A 23,337-nucleotide genomic window follows, 5' to 3' on the forward strand; every position below is an offset into this window, starting at 1 on the left:
TGACATTTTGGAGATCAGCAGTGAAGATGCATATGGAGTACAGCTTATTATGAAATGGTACTTTAATTACGTTTTACAGGGATTTAAAGAAATGCAAGAGGGTGCTAGAAAAAGAAAGCACAATTTGAAGGAGTGAAAAACAGGAAGATAATATTCAGATTAGATAAAATAGATTTATGGAAAGTGTGGTGTATACGTGAATGCCAACCATGTTCTTGGACTACAATACCCAACACCTTAATCTGGCTTAATCTATTTTCTTGATAGAGAAAGAGTAACCAAACAGCAAAAATGGAACAGAGGGAAAACAGGTGTTTTTCATGCATTGGCATACATCAAAGAAGAATTACTCGATCGCACTGCTCAGTTTATCTACTGGAGAAATATTCTTTGCGAACGGTGTTGAAAATCCAGGTGATCACTGGTACCCATGCCCATTCTGGGAGGCTGGTAGCCAAGTAAAGCTGGAAAAAAAAAAAAAAAAAAAAAGAAAGAAAGAAAAAACAAACATAAATGCCTGTACGTTATGTTACCATTTTTAAACATTCCACACGGCAGTTTTAAGGCCATTTGTTATAGCCATGCTGGCTGGTGCTGGAAGTGATTCCGGGGACAACAGGAGGATACATGTGGGTGATCTCTGGGAGTTACTACAGCTCTCTTGGTGAACCCGTTACAAACATAAATGAAGTGAAGCAGACAAACGAGCCAGGTACTACTTGTACGAAACAAACGTATTTACTTATTATAATGTAAACAGAATAATATTTTTATTTTTAGATACCTTTAGGAACGTGTTTCCCCTTTTGGGATTTTAAAGACAATACCGTATCCCCCGCCATGCTGTTGTTTGTAATCATGCTTACCTGGATGTGATGCGACCAGTATCCTGTTGTTCTCCGACACACTCCAATGGTGCGCACGGCTTGGCGCGCATAATCTTTTGGTATAGGAACAAACACAGATTGTTTCAGGAGATGGTTGCTCATTGCGATCATATTGGTCTCCACAAAAAAAGGGGTTAAGCTCTGTATAAAAATCCCCTCGGAAGCATATTCATGATGCAGAGATCGGCTCAAACTGTCCAGGAACGCCTGCCATAAGAAAACACAAAGAGAACATTGTTGATTTGGCCATTTTCATGCTTCTGTTTGAACACATTTTCAGTTTCTGCTCCTTCAATAGATTGTGAGCTCATATGAACAGGGCCTTCTTCTCCTTTTGTGCCAGGATGTCTATGTGTTAATCTTCTTGTTAATATTGTATAGTGCCAGCTATTATACTAGAATCAGCTATTTAGGAATAAAACATGTAATGCCAAAATGGGGTTTTTGAAGTCAGGTGTGCATTTCCTAAGGTGAAATGTCAAATAAAATGGAGCTAGTCCCAGTATCCTCAGAGGTACTTTAGGTAAGTACTAGATCTAGTATAGCTCACAGGTAGGTAACTTTAACTTATGATCAGACAGCCCAAAGTTGGCCAAGCTTTGTGGTTGTTGGCTATCCTTTTCTTAGTCAAATACACTTAAAGATGACCTCCATGGCTCCATGTAGCAAGTATGAGATGTCTCATTCAGATACCTAGACTGGAGTGAGGAGAGTCACCAAAAGCTCCCTATCCATCCACTGTCTATTACTTTGTTTTATTACCTTGGAGGCAGAGTAAACAGCAATTTGAGGACATAAAAAACAGGCTGTAACAGAGGCCACGTTGACAATGGCTCCCTTCTTCCGCTGTACCATACCCGGCAGTACTATATGCACCATCATTGTGGCTGCAGCTATATTGACGTTAATGATCTCCCACACTTTGTCCTCTGGGACCTCAGTAACCCTCTCGGGATATTCATACAAAACTCCGGCGTTGTTCACCAAGATGCCGACATCCACGTGTTTGAGGCCATCCCTAATGGCAGGAAAGACCTCCCGGCCCTTGCTGAAGTCTGCCTCTATGAAGCTGGTTTGAACCCCATACTTAGCAGCGATGGCCTCAGACACTGTCTGTAACTTCTCTCTATTGCGGCTGATCAGGATAATGTTCATGCCACGGCTTGCCAGCTCCTCTGCGTATGCCTTCCCAATACCATCAGTAGCTCCTATGAGAAAGAAAGCAAAAGAGGATTGTTACGCAAAGCACTATTGGATTTAGTGAAATGTCTCAAGAGCATAAGGAGTGCAGCCATGTTCAGTGACCCAGCCATTCAGATAGAAAACAGGGCCTTACCAGTAACTACAGCCCATTTCCCATAACGATTGAGCAGGTTTGGCATCAGGAAACGAGAGGCGATACTCAACTCGATCAGTTTGTAACACTCGCCAAGTAGATGAATGCCTTTGTGAATGGTGTAACAGGCTCCCACCACTGCCAGAAACTTCATGTGGCTGTAATACGTGCGTGAAACGCCCTCATATATCGGCATTAAGGCTTTTGTTACGGAAGCCACCACTTCCATCGCTGTGTCACGGTTGATATCTGAAATAACAGCCATTTAAAAAGATTATAAAGCCTGATAATCAATAATCCATAGGCTACAATCACTTTTGCAGAGAAAAGTTTTTTAGCTGACTTTTGCCATACATAATAAGTCCTGGTTCTCAGGATGCCTGCAAGGGACAAATCTGTTCTAATTTCCTCCAACATATATCACTTATATATAATTTTCAGGATGTTTAGGATATCTATCCCATGCATATTGAATTTCTCAACCTCTCACTCACCTTGTATTAACCTCTTACACTTCTGGAAACCTGAAGTAAAATGTTCTCACATTATAAAGCCTTACCTATATCAAAGCTTTTACCCCTCTAAAAACATGCAACTCACTGTTTAGAAGATGAGACACCATTGAAAAGTATCTGAGCAGGATCGCTATGCTTCAGCTGTCATCCACAAACCAGACTGGAAAAAAGTAAATGCGACATCAGCTATAAAATATAATAACCGCCCAATGGGTGGTCTGCCACACCTTCATATAGAAAATACAAGCCCTGATTTCACACACTCCAATACTCCATATCTGGGAAGGGCGTAAATCACAGATATTTGTAGATATATTTTGCCCTGAAGAGTCTGTAAATCTTAAGTTGTGGTTTGGAGGTTGTCTAAGGTGCCGCTTTGTTATCTCCACCCATCCATCTCTGCATCCATCAGAAAGAGCATTTATCTAAGGTGGAGAATGACCAAATTAGATTCCTGTGAATTTATATTTGGGACTGAAAACCTCCATTTTTATTAATATTAAAAAAGTATACTACAAAATATGTGTTTAACTCGTTTTCTCACTATACTGAACATTAAAGGAAAAATGATTTGCTTTACGTCTTAGTTTTTCACTTTGTAAAATGAATCATAATAGGGATTAGATTTTTTGTTTGTTTGTTTTTTAGTTTGCATGGGAATTGGCATTACTAGTATGTCAGGTTCTGGGTCCATACAGACGACTGCAATGACCCAGGGCGCCCAATGATGGTGTTTAGGAGTTATTGCGCAGTAGCAGAGTTGGACAGGGCCTGGTGCAGGGTGACTGCACTCACCCGGCTGTTGAGCACCTAGGGTTGTAGTCAGCGCCCTGACATTGGAGCGGATGATGTCCAGAACAAAACAAAGGCATATCCTGCAGGCACCCTGTAGCAGGCATGAGACATAGCTCTACAGACAAATGTGCAGGATGCTGCAGGCTGGGAGTAGGGAAGCTAAGTTGCGTAATAGCAGAGACATAGCAAGCAAGGGAGACAGAGCAAGCAAGAAACATAACCAGACAATACATGTATGGTACAGGACACCCCTCCACCGTGGATACAGGATAGGACAACAAAGTACATGGCTGAGAAGACTGGCCAGGCTATACATGACAAGACTACACAGATACCACAGGACCAAACAGGACTAGCCTAGGACTACAAGGTAACAATTGGAGATTCCATCACATCATATGGCCATAGTATGCTTAGCCTACCACTACGCCAAAGTACTCCAATACTTGGCGGGTCCTAGCGCTAAACCCTGCTTACTGAATCACTAATAAGCTGAAACCAAATGTTAGACTGCAAACCGAGACAAACATAACAAATGTGTGGGGCTCACCTTATAAAGGGAACAGAGCTGAAGCAGAGAGCAGAACTGGAATCAAGGAATCAGAAGCACGGAACAGAGAATATGGAAATCCAGGAACGGATTACAGCAAAGAGGAAACTCTAGCGAGACGGGGGGAAACTCTAGCGAGACGGGAGGAACAAGAGAGAAGCAGCTCCGCAGCCAGAATGGAGCCTGACATAGTAATACCACCAGTGACTAAACTAATCGAACCCAGTCCTAGGTCTTTCACCTTATAAGACCTTGACACACATATATAAAGAACACAACACTTTTAATTTGGATAAACATTGTGCAAAAGCCAAGAAATACATTTTACTATGAGTCATGTCCATACGTAATATCCTTACTTTTTAACTTTACCCAGTAGAATGCTGCGCTGATTATAATTTTCTATTGTCAATTTTAAAACTCAAAGCCATAATCTATAGACAACACATCTATCTATCTATCTATCTATCTATCTATCTATCTATCTATCTATCTATCTATCTATCTATCTATCTATCTATCTATCTATCTATCCATCCATCTATCTATCTATCTATCTATCCATCCATCTATCTATCTATCTATCTATCTATCTATCTATCTATCTATTATTTAAAATTTTCTATTGTCAATTTTACAACTCAAAGCCATGATCTATAGACAACACCCCCAAGCACAGTGATTAATGGATTAAGGGATTTAAGATAAAATTGCGACAGCATTGTGAAAGGTTTCCGTTCCCTCTGCACCTCTGCTGTTCCAAATACATTGTAAACTTGCTAGGACAGGGCTCTCTTCTCCTTCTGTACCAATATGTCTTAACTTGCGTTAATGTCTTTCCCAATTTTGTATATTGTAGATTTTAACACTTTCAGGACAGGGGCTTTTTCAAAACATCAGTTGCAGAGGTTTTGGGGGTTTTTTTGTCATTTTTACCATATGTTTGTTACGTCACGACTGCCCTTTTCCATATTTGATGAACCCGCAGAAGCTATACATCATTGTTCTAGATGAGTAGGGTCAAATCATAGAAATACACATAAAACAAACTTATTAGTGATAATAGATAAGAATCTTATACTAAAATAGAGGGGGGGTCACATATTTTTGCAATTTTGCTTAAAATGTCTTCTATACTGTAGGTGAACAATGACCAATTTATGTTCAGCAACATCTACTGATTACATTCATACCCCACATACATATTGTTTATATTTTCAAGAGGGCCAGACCCTGTATTACATATATATTAATAATCACTGGCGGGGCCCGTTGAGACCCCTGCGACCCCGTCTTCCTTTCTGCCGTACCGGTTCAAAATTGTTTAGAAAGGGCCGTTCCGTCTTGGAACGACCCGATCCAGGTTGGAAGGGCCCTTTCTAAACTATTTTGAACCAGCACGGGGAGACCTGAGCGTATCGGTATGTGTTACACGGAGACCGTGATCGCTGCGGTTTATATGATAGGCGGATAAAAAGCCAATATCATTCTCACAATCTTTTGTGGGACTATAACTCCCATCACATTCCCTGGACAGGCATCCATTAACTAAGGAGCTCAGCTGTGAGCGAAACGCGTTGCGTGGAGAGGTTCCGAGATATTTTGGACTTCATTTTGTTATTTTCTTCTTTTTTAAAGAGTTAACCCTATGTAAACACGGAAGACTCAAATCTGAGAATATTTATGAAAATATCTGTGTATATTACATCAATCTCTCCCTGAGCCTGTCAGACACCCTGGAGGTTGGAGAGAAAACGTCCCAAGAGATCATATTGAAGCGTCACTCCAGCTAAAATACGAGTGCATAATCCATCAATATTAAAGCTCATAAAAATAACTACAATATATATTTTGGTTTACAGATATGTGCTTCACAATATATTCTATCCATTAACTATCGCATAACCAATGACTTCACCAGTTACCTGTCAAAAAGCCACAAAAAGCTTGGCCAATATAGCCAAAATAAAACTAGACATATAGACATTAAACAGTCAACCACGCGTCTGCTGCTTATTTATAAACATAAGTCCTACTGTGTAAAATTACAAAACAAAACACAAAGTAACAAACATTTTCTCCTGAGGTGTAAATATTGGAATACAATCAGTAACGTGTTTGTATACATGCTGCAAATTCTATATAAACAAATGTGTCCATGGAGGGTGATATAAAATATCCGACTCATTAAGGGACCCTTACAGGCCGCACACATATATAATAGATATATAATATATATATTATGTATGTACACGGGTGACAATTACACTCAGCGGCTGTGACATCACAGCTATAGGGCGGCTTTACCCATAACGATCCTAAGGCGGCATTCACGGCAGCCTCCGAGTGACGTCACTACGGGTTTCAGCCAGTGCTGGCTGGGGAGGAGGGCCGGTCGTTGCTATGGTGACCGGAGACGCATAGCTGTTTTGTCTGTTGCGGGTGTGTAAACTAATGCGGGTCGCTTACCGATAACCGGCTTGGGTTGCGAGCATATTAACCCTTACCGGGGATATTGGTGAATTGTTATTTTGTACAGAGAATTGCTGTACAATGCAGCCCAAAACCGAAGCGTCTGCTGGCATGGAAGGGCAAGAGGGAGGTGATGTGCGGATCGAGGACTTTTCCGAAGTTATTCACTCTGAAGACTGTCGGGTTGGACAAGAGGCACCTCCAGGTACACAGTTACTGTGTTAGAGACCCCCTGCATGAACAGAGACTGACCGACTGCACAGGGGACCCCCTGCATGAGCAGACACTGACCAACTGCACAGGGGACCCCCTGCATGAACAGAGACTGACTGATTGCACAGGGGACCCCCTGCACAAGCAGAGACTGTCTGACTGCACAGGGGACCCCCTGCATGAACAGAGACTGACCGACTGTACCGGGGACCCCCTGCATGTGAAGAAACTGTCTGCCTAGGAGACCTTTTTTCTTAATGAGATGCACATTATGTAAATGAACTATTTTTTTTTAAATACAGATACTAAGACAACTATAGATGAAACCACCAACAATAAAAATGTGAATTCTCCACCGAGCACCATCAAAGAGAAGGAGAGCGGACCAAGGTAACCAACAGCCTACATTCATACATGATGAAGTAAAGATCGAGCTGCTGGTCGAAATCCAGGACTGAAGCATTTGGGGAAAAGTCTGCATGCAGGCCATCAACAAGATCCTCAATGTGGACTTTTCCCCAAATTAGGCCTAACCAAAAAGCTTAGAGGGGATCCAGTAGCCACAGTCCACCTCTGTGTATATTGTATATGAAGACACAAATACTCTCACTGCAGGTTTACTGATAGATATCCGTGTGCAGTAAGACTTCCCCTCCTGCCTTCTATGAAGACTAGAATTAAATGCTTCACATGGATACTCATTTTATATTTATTCTCAACAGTACCCTGAATTGGAAAAAGGCAGTCACGGTTACCCAAGCATTCATGCATTCATGGATCTAGTTTGTACCTTCTCAGTCCCGGGGACAGGTTAGGTTCCCCTTGATTTCCAAAAAAAGCCAAAAATGTCAGGGGCTTCTGGAAGGTCCAATACACCAGCAGCTGGTTGAACGGCTTGCAAGTGACTACTTAATAAAAATAACAATCATAATAAACCTTAATCGGCTCAGTTTTATTGATCGGGAGGGTTTCACCTAAGCTTCTTCCTGTTTTAGGATAACTAAAGCGTTTTTGCGGGATCTTTGCAAGCAACAGAAACTTTACCTCACTCCTTATTTGAATGACACTCTATATCTTCACTACAAAGGTATGTGACATATAGGAATACCACTGTCTGTGTGCCATTGGACCTAAACTGACAAATGCAGCCTTTGTCCATCACTGCCCCCTTGTCTCCCACCTTACGCAGGATTCATGCATATTGAGAACTTGGAGGAATACACGGGCTTGAAGTGTCTGTGGCTGGAATGCAATGGGCTACAGAAGATAGAAAATCTGAACGCTCAGACTGAACTACGATGCCTCTTCTTGCATCAAAACCTCATCAACAAAATCGAGAACATTGACCACCTACAAAAGCTTGACACTGTTAACCTGTCCAACAACTACATCAAGACCATAGAGAACTTGGGTGAGCTGTCCTCTGTTATAAACCCAACAGGTTGTACTAGTGCTTTTGCATATGGGGCCACAAGCTGATGTCGCAAGAGCCATCTATTTATTTTGTGAAGGTGCTCCTTAGAAACCAAATACTGTAGCTCATGGAGGGTTTTTCACATGTGCGACTGTGATCTCCTTCTCCTATAATCACACAATGTTGTGTTTGTCCCAGCTTATCTTCCAGTTCTCTCCACCTTGCAAATTGCTCACAACCAGTTACATACAGTGCACGATATACAGCATCTAGAGGAATGCCCGAGCATTAGAGTTCTGGATCTGTCGCATAACAAGCTGGATGACCCTGCAGTGTTAGATGTACTCCAGAAGATGCCAAACCTCGTATGTAGCATGGCTTTCTGTATCTACCATTGTGTCAACCATTTCTGTTACTCTAGCTACATGCTCTCAAGATCATTAAATGTAAATGTTTACTTGCATGCAATTTTCACCAACTAACAGGACAAGTATATCTGCAAATCAAATTAGGCAGAAATGTCTTTGTGTTTGGTTGCCCTTCGCAGTTTAAATCTGCTTATGTGTCAACACAATCAACAAAACAGAATACAAATGAACTGGATACACTGCTGTTGTAAAACGTATAAAATAATTTACTGAAAAGTAATATTTTGGTAAAATCAGGTACTAGGGTAGGTTAGCCATGTTCCTCCATTAACCATGAATGCTTAAGAAAAATAAATACTGGAGGACACAAAGTTAAAGACTGTACCCAGTCAATTTATACTAATATAGATATATACAATACAATATATAATTGTATTTATTCTCTTTTAGCATGTTTTGAACCTGATGGGTAATGACCTCATTAAGAAGATTCCCAATTACAGAAAGACGGTCACAGTCCGGTTAAAAGAACTGACTTATCTGGATGATAGGCCAGTCTTTCCAAAAGACAGGTAATAATATCCACTAAGATGGGATAATTAATAGAAATATAATGATACAATAGTATTTTCTATCATCATTTGTATTTATATACAGCCTTTTTAGGTAATTCTGTTTTTTTATGTTTTTCTTACAGGGCATGTGCGGAAGCCTGGGCCAGAGGGGGTCACGAAGCAGAGAAGGAAGAGCAAGACAGTTGGGAAACCAGAGAAAGAAAGAAGATCCAAGATAGCATCGATGCTTTATCTGAGATCAGGAGGAAAGCAGAGGAAAGGAGGAACCAAATGGAAATGGAGGAGAAAGGTACTCCTTGGGCTACCTTTTAAAATAAATAATATCCATTGTTGTGCAATGAAGTATCTTTTTCCGGTTTCATAAATGGCAATAGCTACATATCTAGAAATATTTTTAACAAGTAGGATAAATATAGACAGGCTGCCGACCCTTAAAATACTCAAGCATTGATAGATTTTCACGTACCATTGAATCTGGCATCTCTGCTTTACTGTCTAACAGGCTCCATAATTTATTTTATAATATGAAGAACTGGGTAACCATTTTTCTAGTAATTATTATTTCACAATATCCTGATGTTGATTATATATATACACACACGGCTATTTATTTTTAAGGAGAGCAACCCATAGGTTTAGAGGAGGAAATAATTCACTGCAGGAATAAAGAATCAAAGGATAAGATTGAGACTTTCGTAAAGGAGACAATGGATGCCTGCAAGGAGCTTTGTGAAGATACAGCGAGCAGAGACAATGACTTAACCACTAGCCCTCTCAACCAGCTGGCCAAAGACAACAGGACAGATGAAAGTCCGCCTTGTGAAAAACTCATAGTATGCCGTGATGCAGAAACCACATCAGAAGGGGATCAAAAGCATCAGAACAATGACAACGTATACTCTATGAGCGTCCATTCCACTAAAGGTAACTAAACGCAGCCACATATAGTCCATTAGAATATTTTACGTAACTGTGTGAGTAAAATAAAAAGAAAAGCAAACTTTAGAGAAAAATTCTAAGAGCCTTCCATATGTCACAAATCATTCATTAATCCCCATTTTTATACATATTCCCATTTCATTTCCTCGATACTCTCTTTTGTTCCATTCTAATGACCTATTCTATTTGTTGTTACTCATCTCTAGGATCGCAGTATAAGATGAGCAGAGAAGGTGCCCTGACTACCGAATTAACAGATCCGAAGGACATTGAAACTGTCCCTCTTCAGGCTACAGTCGAAAAGATATATATTGATGTAGGTGCCTATGAGATACAGCTTTTTATCAACCTATTTGGTTCCATGTGTCATTTATTGTCTGCTTTGTTATTCTTCTCACTTCCCTATCCCATAGCACTTGCATTCTCTGGTATTGACATTCTCTTTGCTGAACCGCCTGTCCTGTACTGCAAATATAAATTATTCTGTGACGTATTCAATGATGATGAGGTCAACTCTAGCCAGTTGAATGAGATTGCTGGTCAGTTATGCCTTTCACCACTACATCTTATATTTAAAGCTCCTCCTATGAGTGTATCGACCCAGTAGGCTAAGCAATATATGGCCATATAGCGTGACAGGATCCCCAATATCTATACATCAGCAATGTGTACTGTAATTTTTCCGGTTATTTAGGATTTGCCAGATCTGGAGGATATGGAAGTTGAAGAGCACTCTGTGGTTGAAGAGCTCAGCATTAATAAGGTAAACGTAGATATTGTTTTAGCATCACTTATAAAATACTCGGCACCATAGTATATAATGTGGGTTACTTCACTGATCCCTGACATACGTTTTTGGAAATTTCTTGCCCTTTGAATCATAACAAAAACGTAACCCATTCGGTTACAAATTGACCTACAAAATATGTTTAAAAACACATAATAAAGACACCATTTGCCATTCGACCAATACGGCTTTTTATACACTTTAATACACATTGAGTGAAAGAAATCCAAACAGTTTTGATCCTCATTGGCATCCCATAAATGTGAGACTTTGGCTACAACCCAAAGAGCATGAAGTTAAAATGTTACTCACGTGCTAATAATGAGGGTCCTAATATTCATAGGGGCTTTGCCATGCTTCTGTTAGGTGTCCGTATCATGCAGTTGCCTGGTGCATTCTACAAATAGACTTTTTGCGTGAAGAATGGCGGTTGCTTGACCCATGCATATGTGTTTCTCTTGTAGAGAATATACCGTCCAAAAATTGAAGTGATTTCTGTTGCCAGCGATGATAGCGACACTGAGTGGAATAGAGAAGAAATTAACGAGAGCATAGATTTTAGTGAGGATCTGGGTTGTGTATCTAACATATTCACTAAGGAAAGCACCAACCAGACAACAAACCTAAATAGTCAATCCGAGCTAATGGTTGCCTCAAAGGATGGCAGTAGTTTAATTCGACAAACAAGGCCACTTATTGAGGAACTGGATTCTGGATATATTCATGATCAAGATACAGAAAGCAAAGAAAGTCCAGGTAATAAAAACATTTCTAATGGGTGGAATATTTTCAGGTAACCATCACCCTAATTTACTAGCTGAAAATTATAGCTTATGCAGTTCTGCTGTATGAAATTGCTTTTTGAAATACTTGCATAGCTGTGGATATATATCAGATATAACTTCAGACGGCTGGGGAAAGAACCTTAGCTAGCGTATAGCCATTTATAAGGAGAAATGGTGGGAAGGGAAAAGGATTTCCTCCCAGCTTTGTGGGATAAAAAATATTGATTTCTACTTTGAAATGTTCATTATGCACTTTCTAGGGCTTTGGGATTCGTACCCTTTAAATAATCTAAAAAGATGTTTAGCTTTTGAATGTGATTTTGTGTTATATGTTCATTGCAGAGAATGGCTACAGAGAGGCCAAGATGGTGACCCATTCTGTAGACTCCGACCTGCAGGACAAGGAAGAGGAGATTGAATGTGGCTTGGACTGAAATTTCCTGCATTGTATATTTTATAGCCCAAAACTACAATAACTGTTCTATAGAACACAATTGGGTCCATTCACTTGAGGGCTGGTTGACAGGAGAGCTTCTGCACTTCACTCTTCATTATGAAGGGTCAACACCAGCGAGACTCTACTGTTGGAAGACCTTTTATAATGCGTAGCTAATAATTATACATTATTATACATTATATTATGCATTGTACAGAGCTTCTAAGTTTGGAGAAACCTGATGGTGTTGGCTCTTCATAATGGATAGTGAACTCTTTTGCAAACTCTTCTGCCATCTCTCCCTTTAATAAATCACCTCAGACATTCTCATTATGCATCAATGATGTCCAGAATGATTAGAAGGAAGTAATGACCAGACCCACAGGACCATCATCAGAACTTCAAAAGTCGTGTTGTAGAACTGTATGGCTTTAGTGTGGTGTGTTAATAGCTGTCCACCAGTGTATCTATCATCTAGTCTTTCATACAGGTTACAACTACACTGTCAGGCTTTACATGTAAGAGCCACCCACACATACGTGTTGTAAGGAACCTTTTGTTAGACTTCTAAATGTCACGACAAACCTATTGGTTACCTGGAAGCCAGCAAGGAATGGATGGATAGGTTACTAGGCATAAACGGTGGTTTCAAGTGGTACCTATCTCAATGTGATGTCTTCCTTTATAAAGGGTACTCATTGTCCATGACAAATCCCCACATTTATTGGTGACTATTTTAGAACCAAAACATTTATGTACACAACAAGGACGTTTTTGAATCCTCTGTTGTGTCCGCTGGTTGACAAGAGTTGACGTTTTCTTGAAAGTCTTACATTCCTTTGGTTATGTTCACTGCATTTTTTTGGCTTCTTGGGCTGTTAAATCATTTTTGTGTCAGTTGAATGTTATGGTTTCACGTTAAAATAATGTTACTGCCCGGTACCATGGTTTAGAAATGCAAATAAAAGTTGTACCTTTCAAACTTGTCACATGTCCGTGCGGTGAATTCTCATCAAAGAAAGCCTCTTGTAAACGAGGAAAGAACATTTTTATGAAGCCGGTAACCCATAAGATGTCAAAAATTAAACCTCGATCAACAGAAAAAGCCCTAACTCCCCACCAAGCAAGAGAGCTTAATGTTTTCACTGTCCTCCAAGCAACGCAGAAGACCAATCCCCAATTACTTCATTAACTAAGCTTACAGTTTCAGCACAAGATGATGGGAACCATGTTGAGCCCTCGCTAATGTATGGAGGGCTCCCATCTTCAGAGACAATGGCTTCCATACAATGTCTGCTGAAATTTGAGTATTTTTACTGAATAGCTGCATTTTTCTATGCTGTGAAGGTCTTGTTTGCCGAAAATGATTAATACGATTTGAAATCTAAAAAGGTTTACAGATACGTCATACTTTTTGTAGGAGATAGGGTTAAGCGCTTCCTTTTGTGTCATTTACAGATGGCTTATGGGATGACAAAGAATAAATGGTGCAGAAACATAAAAATCACATTATATAAATCAATTTTTTTGTTAGGTTATAGAATTGCAAGCAGCCCACAGAGTGAACCAATAAAAATCCACCATTCTCACACTCAGCCCAAAATATACCTTTCTTTCAAACCCGCATAGACATTTTCCTTCCTTGTCTATCTGCACTGTTCCAAGATATTAAGTAATACAAGCAATGCCCCAGTGCTACATAGGGTATATTTATATATATTTTGATTTGTGTTTACCTTTTAAAGCACTATATTCTAATGATTGTGGGCTTCCTTGTTTTTCATGGCTGTTTTTTAAAACTGACCCATCAAGTGGCCAAAAAAGTTCACAAGGGTCTACGTTTCCAAAACAAAAACTCTTGCAACCAAAGCGTCCTAACGCTAGTGAACGAGGCTAATTAATGCCTTCCTTTAAACAAGTTTCTCCACTTTTATCATTTTTTACATTCTTTGTATTTATAAAGTTCAAATCCCTCCCCAAAACACAGCACTTGGGCACAACTCGACAACGGCAGGACACAAACACTTTTGGATCAAAATGCCGGTGTGCAAGGTGTTCCTTCTTGTCACAGTCTTCTTTTTGGGTAAGTCATCCATACCCATACTGGCAGAAAATGTGCATTTTTTAGTTGTAGATAAGAGGCGGTAACACAAAGATGTTATTTTCATACACCATCAGTATTTGAATATGCGTCGAAGAATGTTTGATTGCCACAGGAATCAAGACTCATTCTACTTTGGGTGAAAACATATACAGTTTTGCTTGAACATAAATGTGTTAACATAGAGTAGCAACTAACAGATCTCACAGGGTCCCCATTTTGACCTAAATAGATGAGGCAGGATTTACCCAGTGGGGGTTTCTTTTGGTACTCTAGCAGAGGAGCTAGAATGGGACTCCACTTGTCGATGTATTTGTTATAAACATGAATGGACCATTAGAAAACAAGAGCAGGAAGACCATTAGACCATTAGACACAGACCAACAATTGGTTCAATGTAGACTGTCTCTTTGAGGGTCCTGATTTACCCTGTTACCACTAAAGTTACACCACTGTATCCAGTTAGTTATTTCTATAATATGGTCAGATGTCCCTGTTCACTTAGGATATGGTTGTTTAATCAACGGAACTTGCATTATTTGGTTGCTGAGTGTCTAACAAGCTCTTTGTACAGCCTAAGACGTGCCAGCGAAACTGGGATGAACTTCGGATCCAATGATAGCTTTGACTGAACGCTTTTTGGTAAAGCTTATCTAAAATCTAAATCAAATATTGTCTTGGCTCTGTCATGCCATATTGATGGCCGACTAGAAACACCTTATCGATGACCTACATAAAATAATTCCACTTAAGGTGTCCTAGAATCGAGAGAGTATGAGCATCTTGAGACAGCCAAGTGCTTGTGTCAGATTATCTCAGGGTAAGCAGGCACAGGGAGAAAAGAAATGAACACGGGCTCCATAATAATCATTTGATTTAAAAAACATTTAATTATTAGGTTGCATCTAACTCATCTAGTGTTTATGCCCAAGGCAAATAATTAAGAGAAAATGCTGTGTTGCCATTGTAGATCACTGCTCTGTTGAGGTGAGGAAACCCAAGTAATATCTTTAAGCTTTGTTCCAGTTTCCATCGCAAGGGTTGCTGGATGTGTGATTAGGAGTAGCGTTAATGGCTACGATCTGGGAGAGTATTAAGGATTTGTGGATTCTATGTCATGATAACGGCAGAAGGATATATAACTTTTGCAGTAGAAATCTGTATTGGTCATTGTAATTTAGTCCTTAGAGCAGAAGAGGAAGAAGAATGCATTTAACCACTCAAAATGCTACATGGCAGGGTAACCACTACCAATACCGTTTGGGAAGGAGCCCCCCACCCCCACTGGACCACAAGGATCAATGGCCAAAGCTGTAGAGACCCTGCTGCTGTGACCCCCATCCAATTTGCGATACGCCAGTTTTCTCCATGTAGTTAGCCTTTAACATACTACTCAAGGAATAACTCATCATTTTTCAGTTGTGCCGTCAAAGCTGTCATTTTCTTTGATTCAGAAAATCCTGTCTAACAGGTCTTGAACATTAACTGAAAAGGGAACATTAATATTCTAAATATAGTGGATAGCATGACACTGGGGTATGCCAATGGCAAACACATGCCACCTGAAGCAGAAAATAACCAAATAAGTGGGGCACTGTGTAAAATACAAAAGTTAGTTTTTCGGCAGTCAGAGACAACCTAGTTAGTAGGTCAACTTGGTCAAGACTCCAGTGGAACGTAACAGTTTTCCTATGGAATCCAGTCAACGTTTCAAACAGAAAATTAAAGACTATATAAAACACTCGCACCCCATAATCAGGTGCCCAGCACGTTCTTGCTTTAGGCGATCATACCTGGCCAATATGGATTAGTCTAAAGATTGAAAATACAGATATTTATGAACCTATTATTGTCTATGAAATTTACATGTCTGCGAGCACATTATTTTACCATTTTCCATGCGTTAATAAAGTCCCGTCAATAAAATTTGCAATGGCAATAAGGAGATGGAGGTGAAGTTCAACAACCAGAAGTGTAAGGATATGCAGCTGCACAATGAATTGGCATCTAGTGTGCCCATAGATGGGCCAGCGCATGTAAAAAGGAGGAGTGCGAAGAAAAAAGTCACCTTGCCACCAGTTTAGTTTGGTATGTGTTCAAACAGAACTATGAAGACTGCCGGCAGGCAAGCGTGACTCAGCTCAGTGAGCAGAGACTAGAATTTAGCTAGCCTATTTCCAGACGTTTTTCTCATTATCTGTGGGACAAAGGAACATTCGATCCTCTGGCCTTAAGGCTAAGGAGGCAGGAAGCCCAAGGGGCTTCAGCGTCACCAGAGATTAGCCCAATCTACATTACATGGCTATGTCACGTGTGCACACGTGTTTGCACTTTTTGTTTTCAATGGATACATTGATATGGTTTTACACCCAAAGCAAATGCCACAGTCATGCCATGACCCCTAAGCTTTGCTTTCATAATATTAGGGAAACGGCTCAGTAACATATTAGTATCATGGTAAAATTTCTGATAACACTCATACTGGGACTTTGTATAGTGTGTTTTATGCTTTAGTGAATCTAAATCTACATACACATCACGTAGCTGCCCATTGTTCATGTGAATTGTACGGTAAATCAAACCGGGACTATGCCGCCTGGGGCCACTGACTCTCGGCATCGGGCATGCACCCAAACCCACCTCCTGAATGCGAAGTCAGCAGCGCGTTAGCCAGCAAGGTCAAAACTCAGTAATGTCTAGTAAAATACTTTGGCCGTATTTAAGGTCGGGTCAGGTCAAGTTTTCTTATGTTTTATAATTGGAATCAATTACAAGTGGTAGAAGTTAACTCAATAAAGGAATTGGATAGATGGGCAGAATGGTTGTTATCTCGTGTCACATTTTATGTTTCGATCCAACATTTACTTAGCATTAAAGAATAAATGAGATACCATAAACACAAGTGGGAATCTAAATATTGTCCAGGTTGGCTATATACCTGAATGAGTTATGTACCCTGCGTGTGGCAGTAGTAATGGCCTACGTTTCTCTTTGTTTCTATGTGGTCCAGGTGTTTGTCACAGCAAGAACTGCAGTTTCAACGATGTCCTAGAAAGTTTGAATTTTTCCAGTCTTCCGGGTACTGATGTGCGCCCAGTTAAAGATTGGAGAACAACATCACTGGTGTATTTGGACCTTTTCCTCTACACAGTCATTAGCTTGGTAAGATCCTTTCTTTGTATAAGATATTGTATTTTTCAGTGTAACAGACTGGATACAAGCCTTATGATATAGTTTCAAACCAATTCGTAAGATGTGACATCATAAGCCAAACAAGAGCCAAACAAGAACCCAAGAGTAATGGCATAGAATAGACCCCTCATAACTCACATCCATTCCTAAGATGTTGAATTGATAAGCACCTAATTAACAGATACTGTTAATTAATGTAACTAATGAATAAAATGCCAGCGTAATTAAGGACTACATTTTCAGAAGGAAAAAGCCCACGCTGGTGAAGCTATTTTATGATATGTAACCACTCTATAAGTTTTATGGAAAAATATTTTTCACAATAAATGTTATTTCTTTTTGTTTGGTTTTAAGGATACAAGCACGCAAACACTATCTACATTTATCTGGTTCAATATGGTAAGATCTTGATATATATATATATAATATTTTTCATACTCTCCTTCATTACCTAATATCTACTGAATACTTACCCTCACTGAAGAGGTTTAGTGTTAAACATGACGTTCTTTAACTGCTTTATGAATCATTACCTAAATCCCCAGCAGCTAAAATATGTCCGGCTGCACATTACATGAACATAAAAATGTAGCATATCCAGCCGCCGGACGCACTTTAGTCATCAGACAGCCGCTGGCCTTAAAGTGCCAGAGCCCCCCAGTCATCCCTTCAGCTACTTTTAGCTCAAGTAGGAGCAGTAACACGCAAGTCAAATTGTTATGTTATATACTACTTGTTATGTCCTGTCTATCCATTGTATACAACAATAAAAAAATTATAATTATTATTTTAGATCACTGATTTTTTGATACATTTATATCCATACATTCACTCTTCAAAACCCTTGTTACAAATATTTTAGAGCAAGCCAGAAATGTAAAACATCTAATGTGGCAGCAAGATGGCAGTGGCCTTCAAAAAGTATGGCAAAAAAAAAAACAAAGGAGTTTCTTTTATATCAAATATAAATATTATATTATTATATTAATAATGAGGGTATGAATAAGGATTGGGGTTAATCTGCAAAATTGCCATTTCTACTTAAACTGTGAGCAAATTTTGTGTTGGAGATCCATTGAAGCCATTTCTTAGACAACCCCAACTGAATGTATTTTTTTGTTTATTCTAGGAGTGGCAAAATGAGTTCATTAAATGGAACCCGGATGAGTTCTGCGGAATTAAAACCCTCTATATTTCTGGTGACCAATTCTGGAAACCGGATCTATACATTTATGAAATGTATGTTCAACATGTACAATGTATGGGTATTAGACTACAAACATTTATAACGGTCCACAATTTGCTACAGAACTGTTAAAAAGTATACAAATGGGGTGATAATGCACAACACCTATTGTTTCTTATATATCTTTTCATTCTATGTCCTCCTTAACATTTCCTTTGTATCCATGCGGTATCTCTAATTAACCAGGACAGAAACTGACGACAAGTCTCCGGTGATTCCATATTACATTCTACAAAGCAATGGCAAAATCACTAATTCAAAGCCATTGAGGATAATAAGTACCTGTAACTTGGACATCTACAAGTTTCCCTTTGACATCCAGAGATGTAACCTAACGTTTGGTCCCTATGTTCACTCAGGCAAGTAATAAGACGTTAATAGAATTTGCCAGGGACAGACATTAGCTACATCTACCAGCTGCCGGGAGATACATTCCCAACTATGCCCGTTTTAAGATGGAAGCAGGTCATGTGGTCCAGTTATATCTAGATTATTGGACATATTGTATGTTGGACATTGCCAGTTAATTAATTAAAAAGGAAGAAAAAACATACCTGCATACTTAAAATCTAGGGCTAGAACATTTGTTACATTAAGCTGTAAGATCATTACATTCTATAATGCCAGTGTCATGAAAGGGAAAAGTATCCATACCAGAGGTTGACAAACTCTCCGCAGCTGCACATTTTCCTGGTCATCGTTGTTGACCGTGTCCATTTTTCCCAGTCTCAGATATCATCATGCTGCCAAGGACAAACTCCTCTCAGGTCAGCGAAGGCTCAAAAGAAGTTTTTGTCGGCAAAGGAGACTGGGCCTTGGTGGACATTACGGTGGACCACAAGACGTTGATCAGCGGTGGACAAGAGTACAGCCAAGTGGTCTACAGGGTAAATATGAAAGACAATTGAAAGACAAAAAAACAGCTGCATAGTGACAAAAACAAATAAATGCACCAAATATCATTATTGTTGACCTGACACACCACCACCAAACTACCTAAATCCCTTAAGAAACAGTGAGTCTTCACTCAACACTGGTGATTGTTCTTCAATGAAAATCATCCCCTCTCTTAGTTGTATAGCACAAAGAATTTCTGCAGCTCTTCATACAGTCCAAACATTCAAAGGGTCCGACAGAACCAGGACTGATAGATTAAGACGAATCGATACGTTTTTCAATAAGTTGCTTAGCAATTAACTCTTTTTCTCTGTCCTCTATCCCCAGATAACTGTAAAAAGAGCTCCTGTTGTTTATCTTCTTAATCTCATCATTCCGTCTTGCTTCCTGGTCTTATTGGACATTGCTAGTATGTTCATACAAACGGGGACACAAGAAAGGCTGGGCTTTAAAATCACTATCGTTTTGGGGTTTTCGGTGCTCCTGCTGATTTTGAATGACATACTCCCAAACTCTGACAATCCACCTGTTTTAGGTACGTCTTCTGAATAATCTTTAACGTTACATGACTATAAGTAAGAATGTATAGAAAGGGGAGAACAGCCTAAAGGTGGAAAAAACCCCAGGGTTGAGCAGCTCCTCCTGCCTCATTAATGGTGTCCAGAGAAGGCTTTAAATTGCTTGAGAGTCCATCTCCTTGCTAAGCAATATAGCCATGTCAAATTATTTAGGACTTGCCAGACTTGGGGTACTAGTGGTGGACTAAGCAATATACGGACATATAGTGTGTCATTCAATTTGAATGATATTCTCTAGGCATGCGCTTAATTCGCTTAACACACAGGTTCCTGCATATTTCCTGAAGGACGCCATTGAGAAATCACTAACGCAGATGGAAGAACGCCTAAGCCTGTCCCTTCTTGGCTCCACCACCTTTTTCAAATGTCAGCTTACCGAGTCTAAATCTAGTGTGATATCAGTTCACATGTCTTCCTATGGCCCATATGGGTCCACATGTGAGAGCAAGGACCTCAGGCTAACATATCGATGCCTCTCCCTAGGCACAAACCTAACCACTCCTGGACCACCAGAGCGCCTATTGACTCTTCCAAGATTTCTGGGATCTCTAGTCCCCTAGTCATTCCACTTCCAAGAATCCTTGCCATTTACTTCAGAAACATACCCACATAATATTATTACAACAAGAGTAAAAAGTGTATACTACAACTTTGGGTTAGGGTTGCCTGACGTCAAAACAACATGTAATTCCGTACTAGAAGCTGGTATAGCACCCTCTCTTTTGTGGATGATAATTCCACTTGAAACTAAAACCATTGTGACCATCATAGCTCATCAGCCCGGTGGCGTTCCTTGTATTCGACATATATTATTGCTCAATAGTACAGATGGTTCCCTTTCATGAAAACATATAGAGAATGTGTAGGGTCTGCTGAATACCACATCTTGACAAAATGTTTTATATTTATATATAGGTATATTTTGCTGTGTGTGTCTGGCCATCATGGTGCTCAGTATACTTGGATCAATTTGTGCCACCTACATGCTTACACTTTCCAATACAAAACCACAAGTGCCATCATGGGTACGAATCTGGATCATGAAACATTTGGCTCGGGTCTTGTGCTTCCGCCTAGAATCTAAGGATACAAACCTGGTTACATTGGAGGGCGTTAACAGTGAGTAAATTCATATATATAGAGTCTGAAATAAAACCCAAACCATTAATTTTTGTGATACCCCACATGCGGTGCTGGTATCCTGGCTTGGTCTTTTAAACTAATTTAAGGGCCAACTATTAAGCTATTAAGCACAATAATACTATACTCTCTCTGCTCCTAATTCCATAGCCAAAACCACTAGTACTCAACTATGGCCTCTTGTACTTCACACATAACCAGAAGATGAATGTCTTAACCCACTTATCTGAAACACAGCACTATAACCGTATACGTTATCTGAACACTAATGCTTAACTCTTAAGTCTTCTAATGCCCTAGTTATGTTCTGACATTTTTTTATTCAGTCATAATGTCTGGCAAGCCCTTCTTTTCCTTTGCAGATGTTGAGGATAGTAAGAGACCGGATACAAACTTCGAAGTTAGAGAGAAAGTCAAGATGTCCTTCAAAGAGTCAAAGGGTAACCTGGAAGTGAAGCTATTAAAACGCTTGTTGGCAGAAGTTCTGAAGATCCATCGAGGGTTGATTCTATCCAAGAGCCAGGATGAGGCCAAGTCCGAGTGGCACATTGCTGCACTGATCGTGGACAGACTGGTTCTCATTGCGTACCTTATCATTCTCGTTATTATGTTTTCCATTGTGATTGCAGTTTGGGCAAGCTAGAGTCTGGAAATTTACGCTGGCAATGTTCCATTGAAATGGACGGAACAAGATGCGACTACTTTTGGTGTTAAATGTCCTTATTTCATTTAGAGTAAAATGATATTTACATAATTATCATTTAAATGTTGTGTGTGTGTGTGTAGACAACTATCATGTCCAACTATCAATTATGGTTCCTGGTCAGCTCATCTAGCCTGGTCAGTATTGCTTGGAGAGATCATTATTACTGCGATGGCTATTAAGACATCCAGTAGCTGGTCCAGGTTGACCCTTGATAATTCATTGTGACGTCAGCTCTACTGAAAACCTTCTCTTTAGCATTCCCTAAACATTTTGGATGCCCTAATTGGGGTGTGACGAGAGTCAGGTGTGGGGCAGGGCCAAAGGCAGGAATGGTACCAGAGGCGTCGTTACTTGAAGAGCCACATGGCAACTTGTGAGGTGGCCACGTGGGAGCTGCAGCGGTGGTCTGTTCCTCAACGGTGCAGACCTCCATTGATTTTACAGGAACTCCCAACTGACCCATGGTCCTTACCGCTCCCAAAAGCACGACAATGAAGCAGCTACACGTGATTATGGGACAGTAAACTGAAAAATCGGGACTACCCCGTAAACAGGGCACTTGGGAATTAACTCCATCACATGTATTTTACAACAAGCCATTTAGACGTGTACTTTAACAGGAATACATCTCCAATATTATCCAATCATACTGCTTACAAAATCGTGCAGCAGCAGGCGACGGGTTTTTGTGTTTTCAAAAGAATAGATCTGAGGTCGGCAGTTACTATGATTTGGGTCACCAAGTACGTCTCATCATTGGTAGTAACAATAGTTTCTATTCTAAAAGGTGTGTTTGTGTGTATATATATAATATTGATTTATAATTTGCCGCATTGTGTGTACAAATAAAATTGTAGCAACTTGTCATCTTTCATTTCGTTGTTCGTCGAAACAAAACACACATTTCTTGAGCAAGAGCAAAGAACTGTGATGTTAAATCACACAGTTGTTGGTGAACCAACTGAGAGGAGCACATAATCCTCTCGGCTGTTCCCTAATTTCAGGTGAGTATAAAGCAAGGTGACCTTTTAACAAACATTTACTGTAAATACAAAAATGTACTAAAATACTAAAATGACTGAGTTTTAAGCACGTGTTATAAGTATGCAGGGATTATTGGCCACTGTATTCAACTTGTATTAATGTATTTTCTTGTTAACCTTGTGGCGTTACCTCATGTATAACAAGCTTGTCAGCTGACAAGATAAAAGAACAGCTAAAAGTTACATTTTAGCACTAATTAACCTAAAAACAAAACGTTAAAAGGACTGACCTTGTCACAGCTCGATGTGTGTCCTGCTCCCAGAATCTCAAACGCCATACTGTGTGAGGCAGGGTAATTAGGAGCAGGTGAAGGGGGTATTAAGGGGTCATGGGTCCTAATGCCTGCCCTCTACAGCTGTTC

At 39.9% G+C, this 23,337-nt stretch overlaps 2 protein-coding genes and 1 pseudogene across 2 annotated transcripts; 2 read left to right on the forward strand and 1 right to left on the reverse strand.

Moving 5' to 3' along the window:
- Window positions 1-204: 204 nt before the first annotated feature.
- LOC128467659 (inactive hydroxysteroid dehydrogenase-like protein 1) lies at window positions 205-2,440 on the reverse strand. The gene is made up of 4 exons (XM_053449331.1): window positions 2,224-2,440; window positions 1,650-2,095; window positions 867-1,094; window positions 205-464 (listed from the first exon to the last, which is right to left on the reverse strand). The coding sequence occupies exons 1-4, from the start codon at window positions 2,417-2,419 to the stop codon at window positions 369-371; spliced, it is 966 nt and encodes a 321-aa protein (XP_053305306.1). The 5' UTR covers window positions 2,420-2,440; the 3' UTR covers window positions 205-368.
- A 4,187-nt stretch (window positions 2,441-6,627) lies between these two features.
- On the forward strand, window positions 6,628-12,203 carry DNAAF1 (dynein axonemal assembly factor 1). Its single transcript, XM_053449161.1, has 12 exons — window positions 6,628-6,760; window positions 7,071-7,158; window positions 7,764-7,855; window positions 7,958-8,179; window positions 8,381-8,547; window positions 9,001-9,122; window positions 9,248-9,414; window positions 9,744-10,049; window positions 10,271-10,380; window positions 10,759-10,827; window positions 11,316-11,607; window positions 11,979-12,203. Exons 1-12 carry the CDS (start codon window positions 6,637-6,639, stop codon window positions 12,068-12,070), a joined length of 1,851 nt encoding a protein of 616 aa, XP_053305136.1. The 5' UTR covers window positions 6,628-6,636; the 3' UTR covers window positions 12,071-12,203.
- A 1,893-nt stretch (window positions 12,204-14,096) lies between these two features.
- Window positions 14,097-21,961, forward strand: LOC128467771 (5-hydroxytryptamine receptor 3A-like; annotated as a pseudogene).
- Window positions 21,962-23,337: the final 1,376 nt, after the last annotated feature.

The sequence above is a fragment of the Spea bombifrons genome, chromosome 10 (assembly GCF_027358695.1).
Source record: "Spea bombifrons isolate aSpeBom1 chromosome 10, aSpeBom1.2.pri, whole genome shotgun sequence".
NCBI lineage: Eukaryota > Metazoa > Chordata > Amphibia > Anura > Pelobatidae > Spea > Spea bombifrons.

Coding starts and splice junctions, on each gene's coding strand:
- LOC128467659 (XM_053449331.1), bottom strand. CDS start 2,419: ATGCCGATATATGAGGGCGTTTCACGCACGTATTACAGCCACATGAAG. Junction 2,096..2,223: donor GAAATGGGCTGTAGTTACTG/GTAAGGCCCTGT, acceptor TCTTTCTCATAG/GAGCTACTGATGGTATTGGG. Junction 465..866: donor ACTGGTCGCATCACATCCAG/GTAAGCATGATT, acceptor TTTTTTTTCCAG/CTTTACTTGGCTACCAGCCT.
- DNAAF1 (XM_053449161.1), top strand. CDS start 6,637: ATGCAGCCCAAAACCGAAGCGTCTGCTGGCATGGAAGGGCAAGAGGGA. Junction 8,180..8,380: donor CAAGACCATAGAGAACTTGG/GTGAGCTGTCCT, acceptor TGTTTGTCCCAG/CTTATCTTCCAGTTCTCTCC. Junction 8,548..9,000: donor TCCAGAAGATGCCAAACCTC/GTATGTAGCATG, acceptor ATTCTCTTTTAG/CATGTTTTGAACCTGATGGG.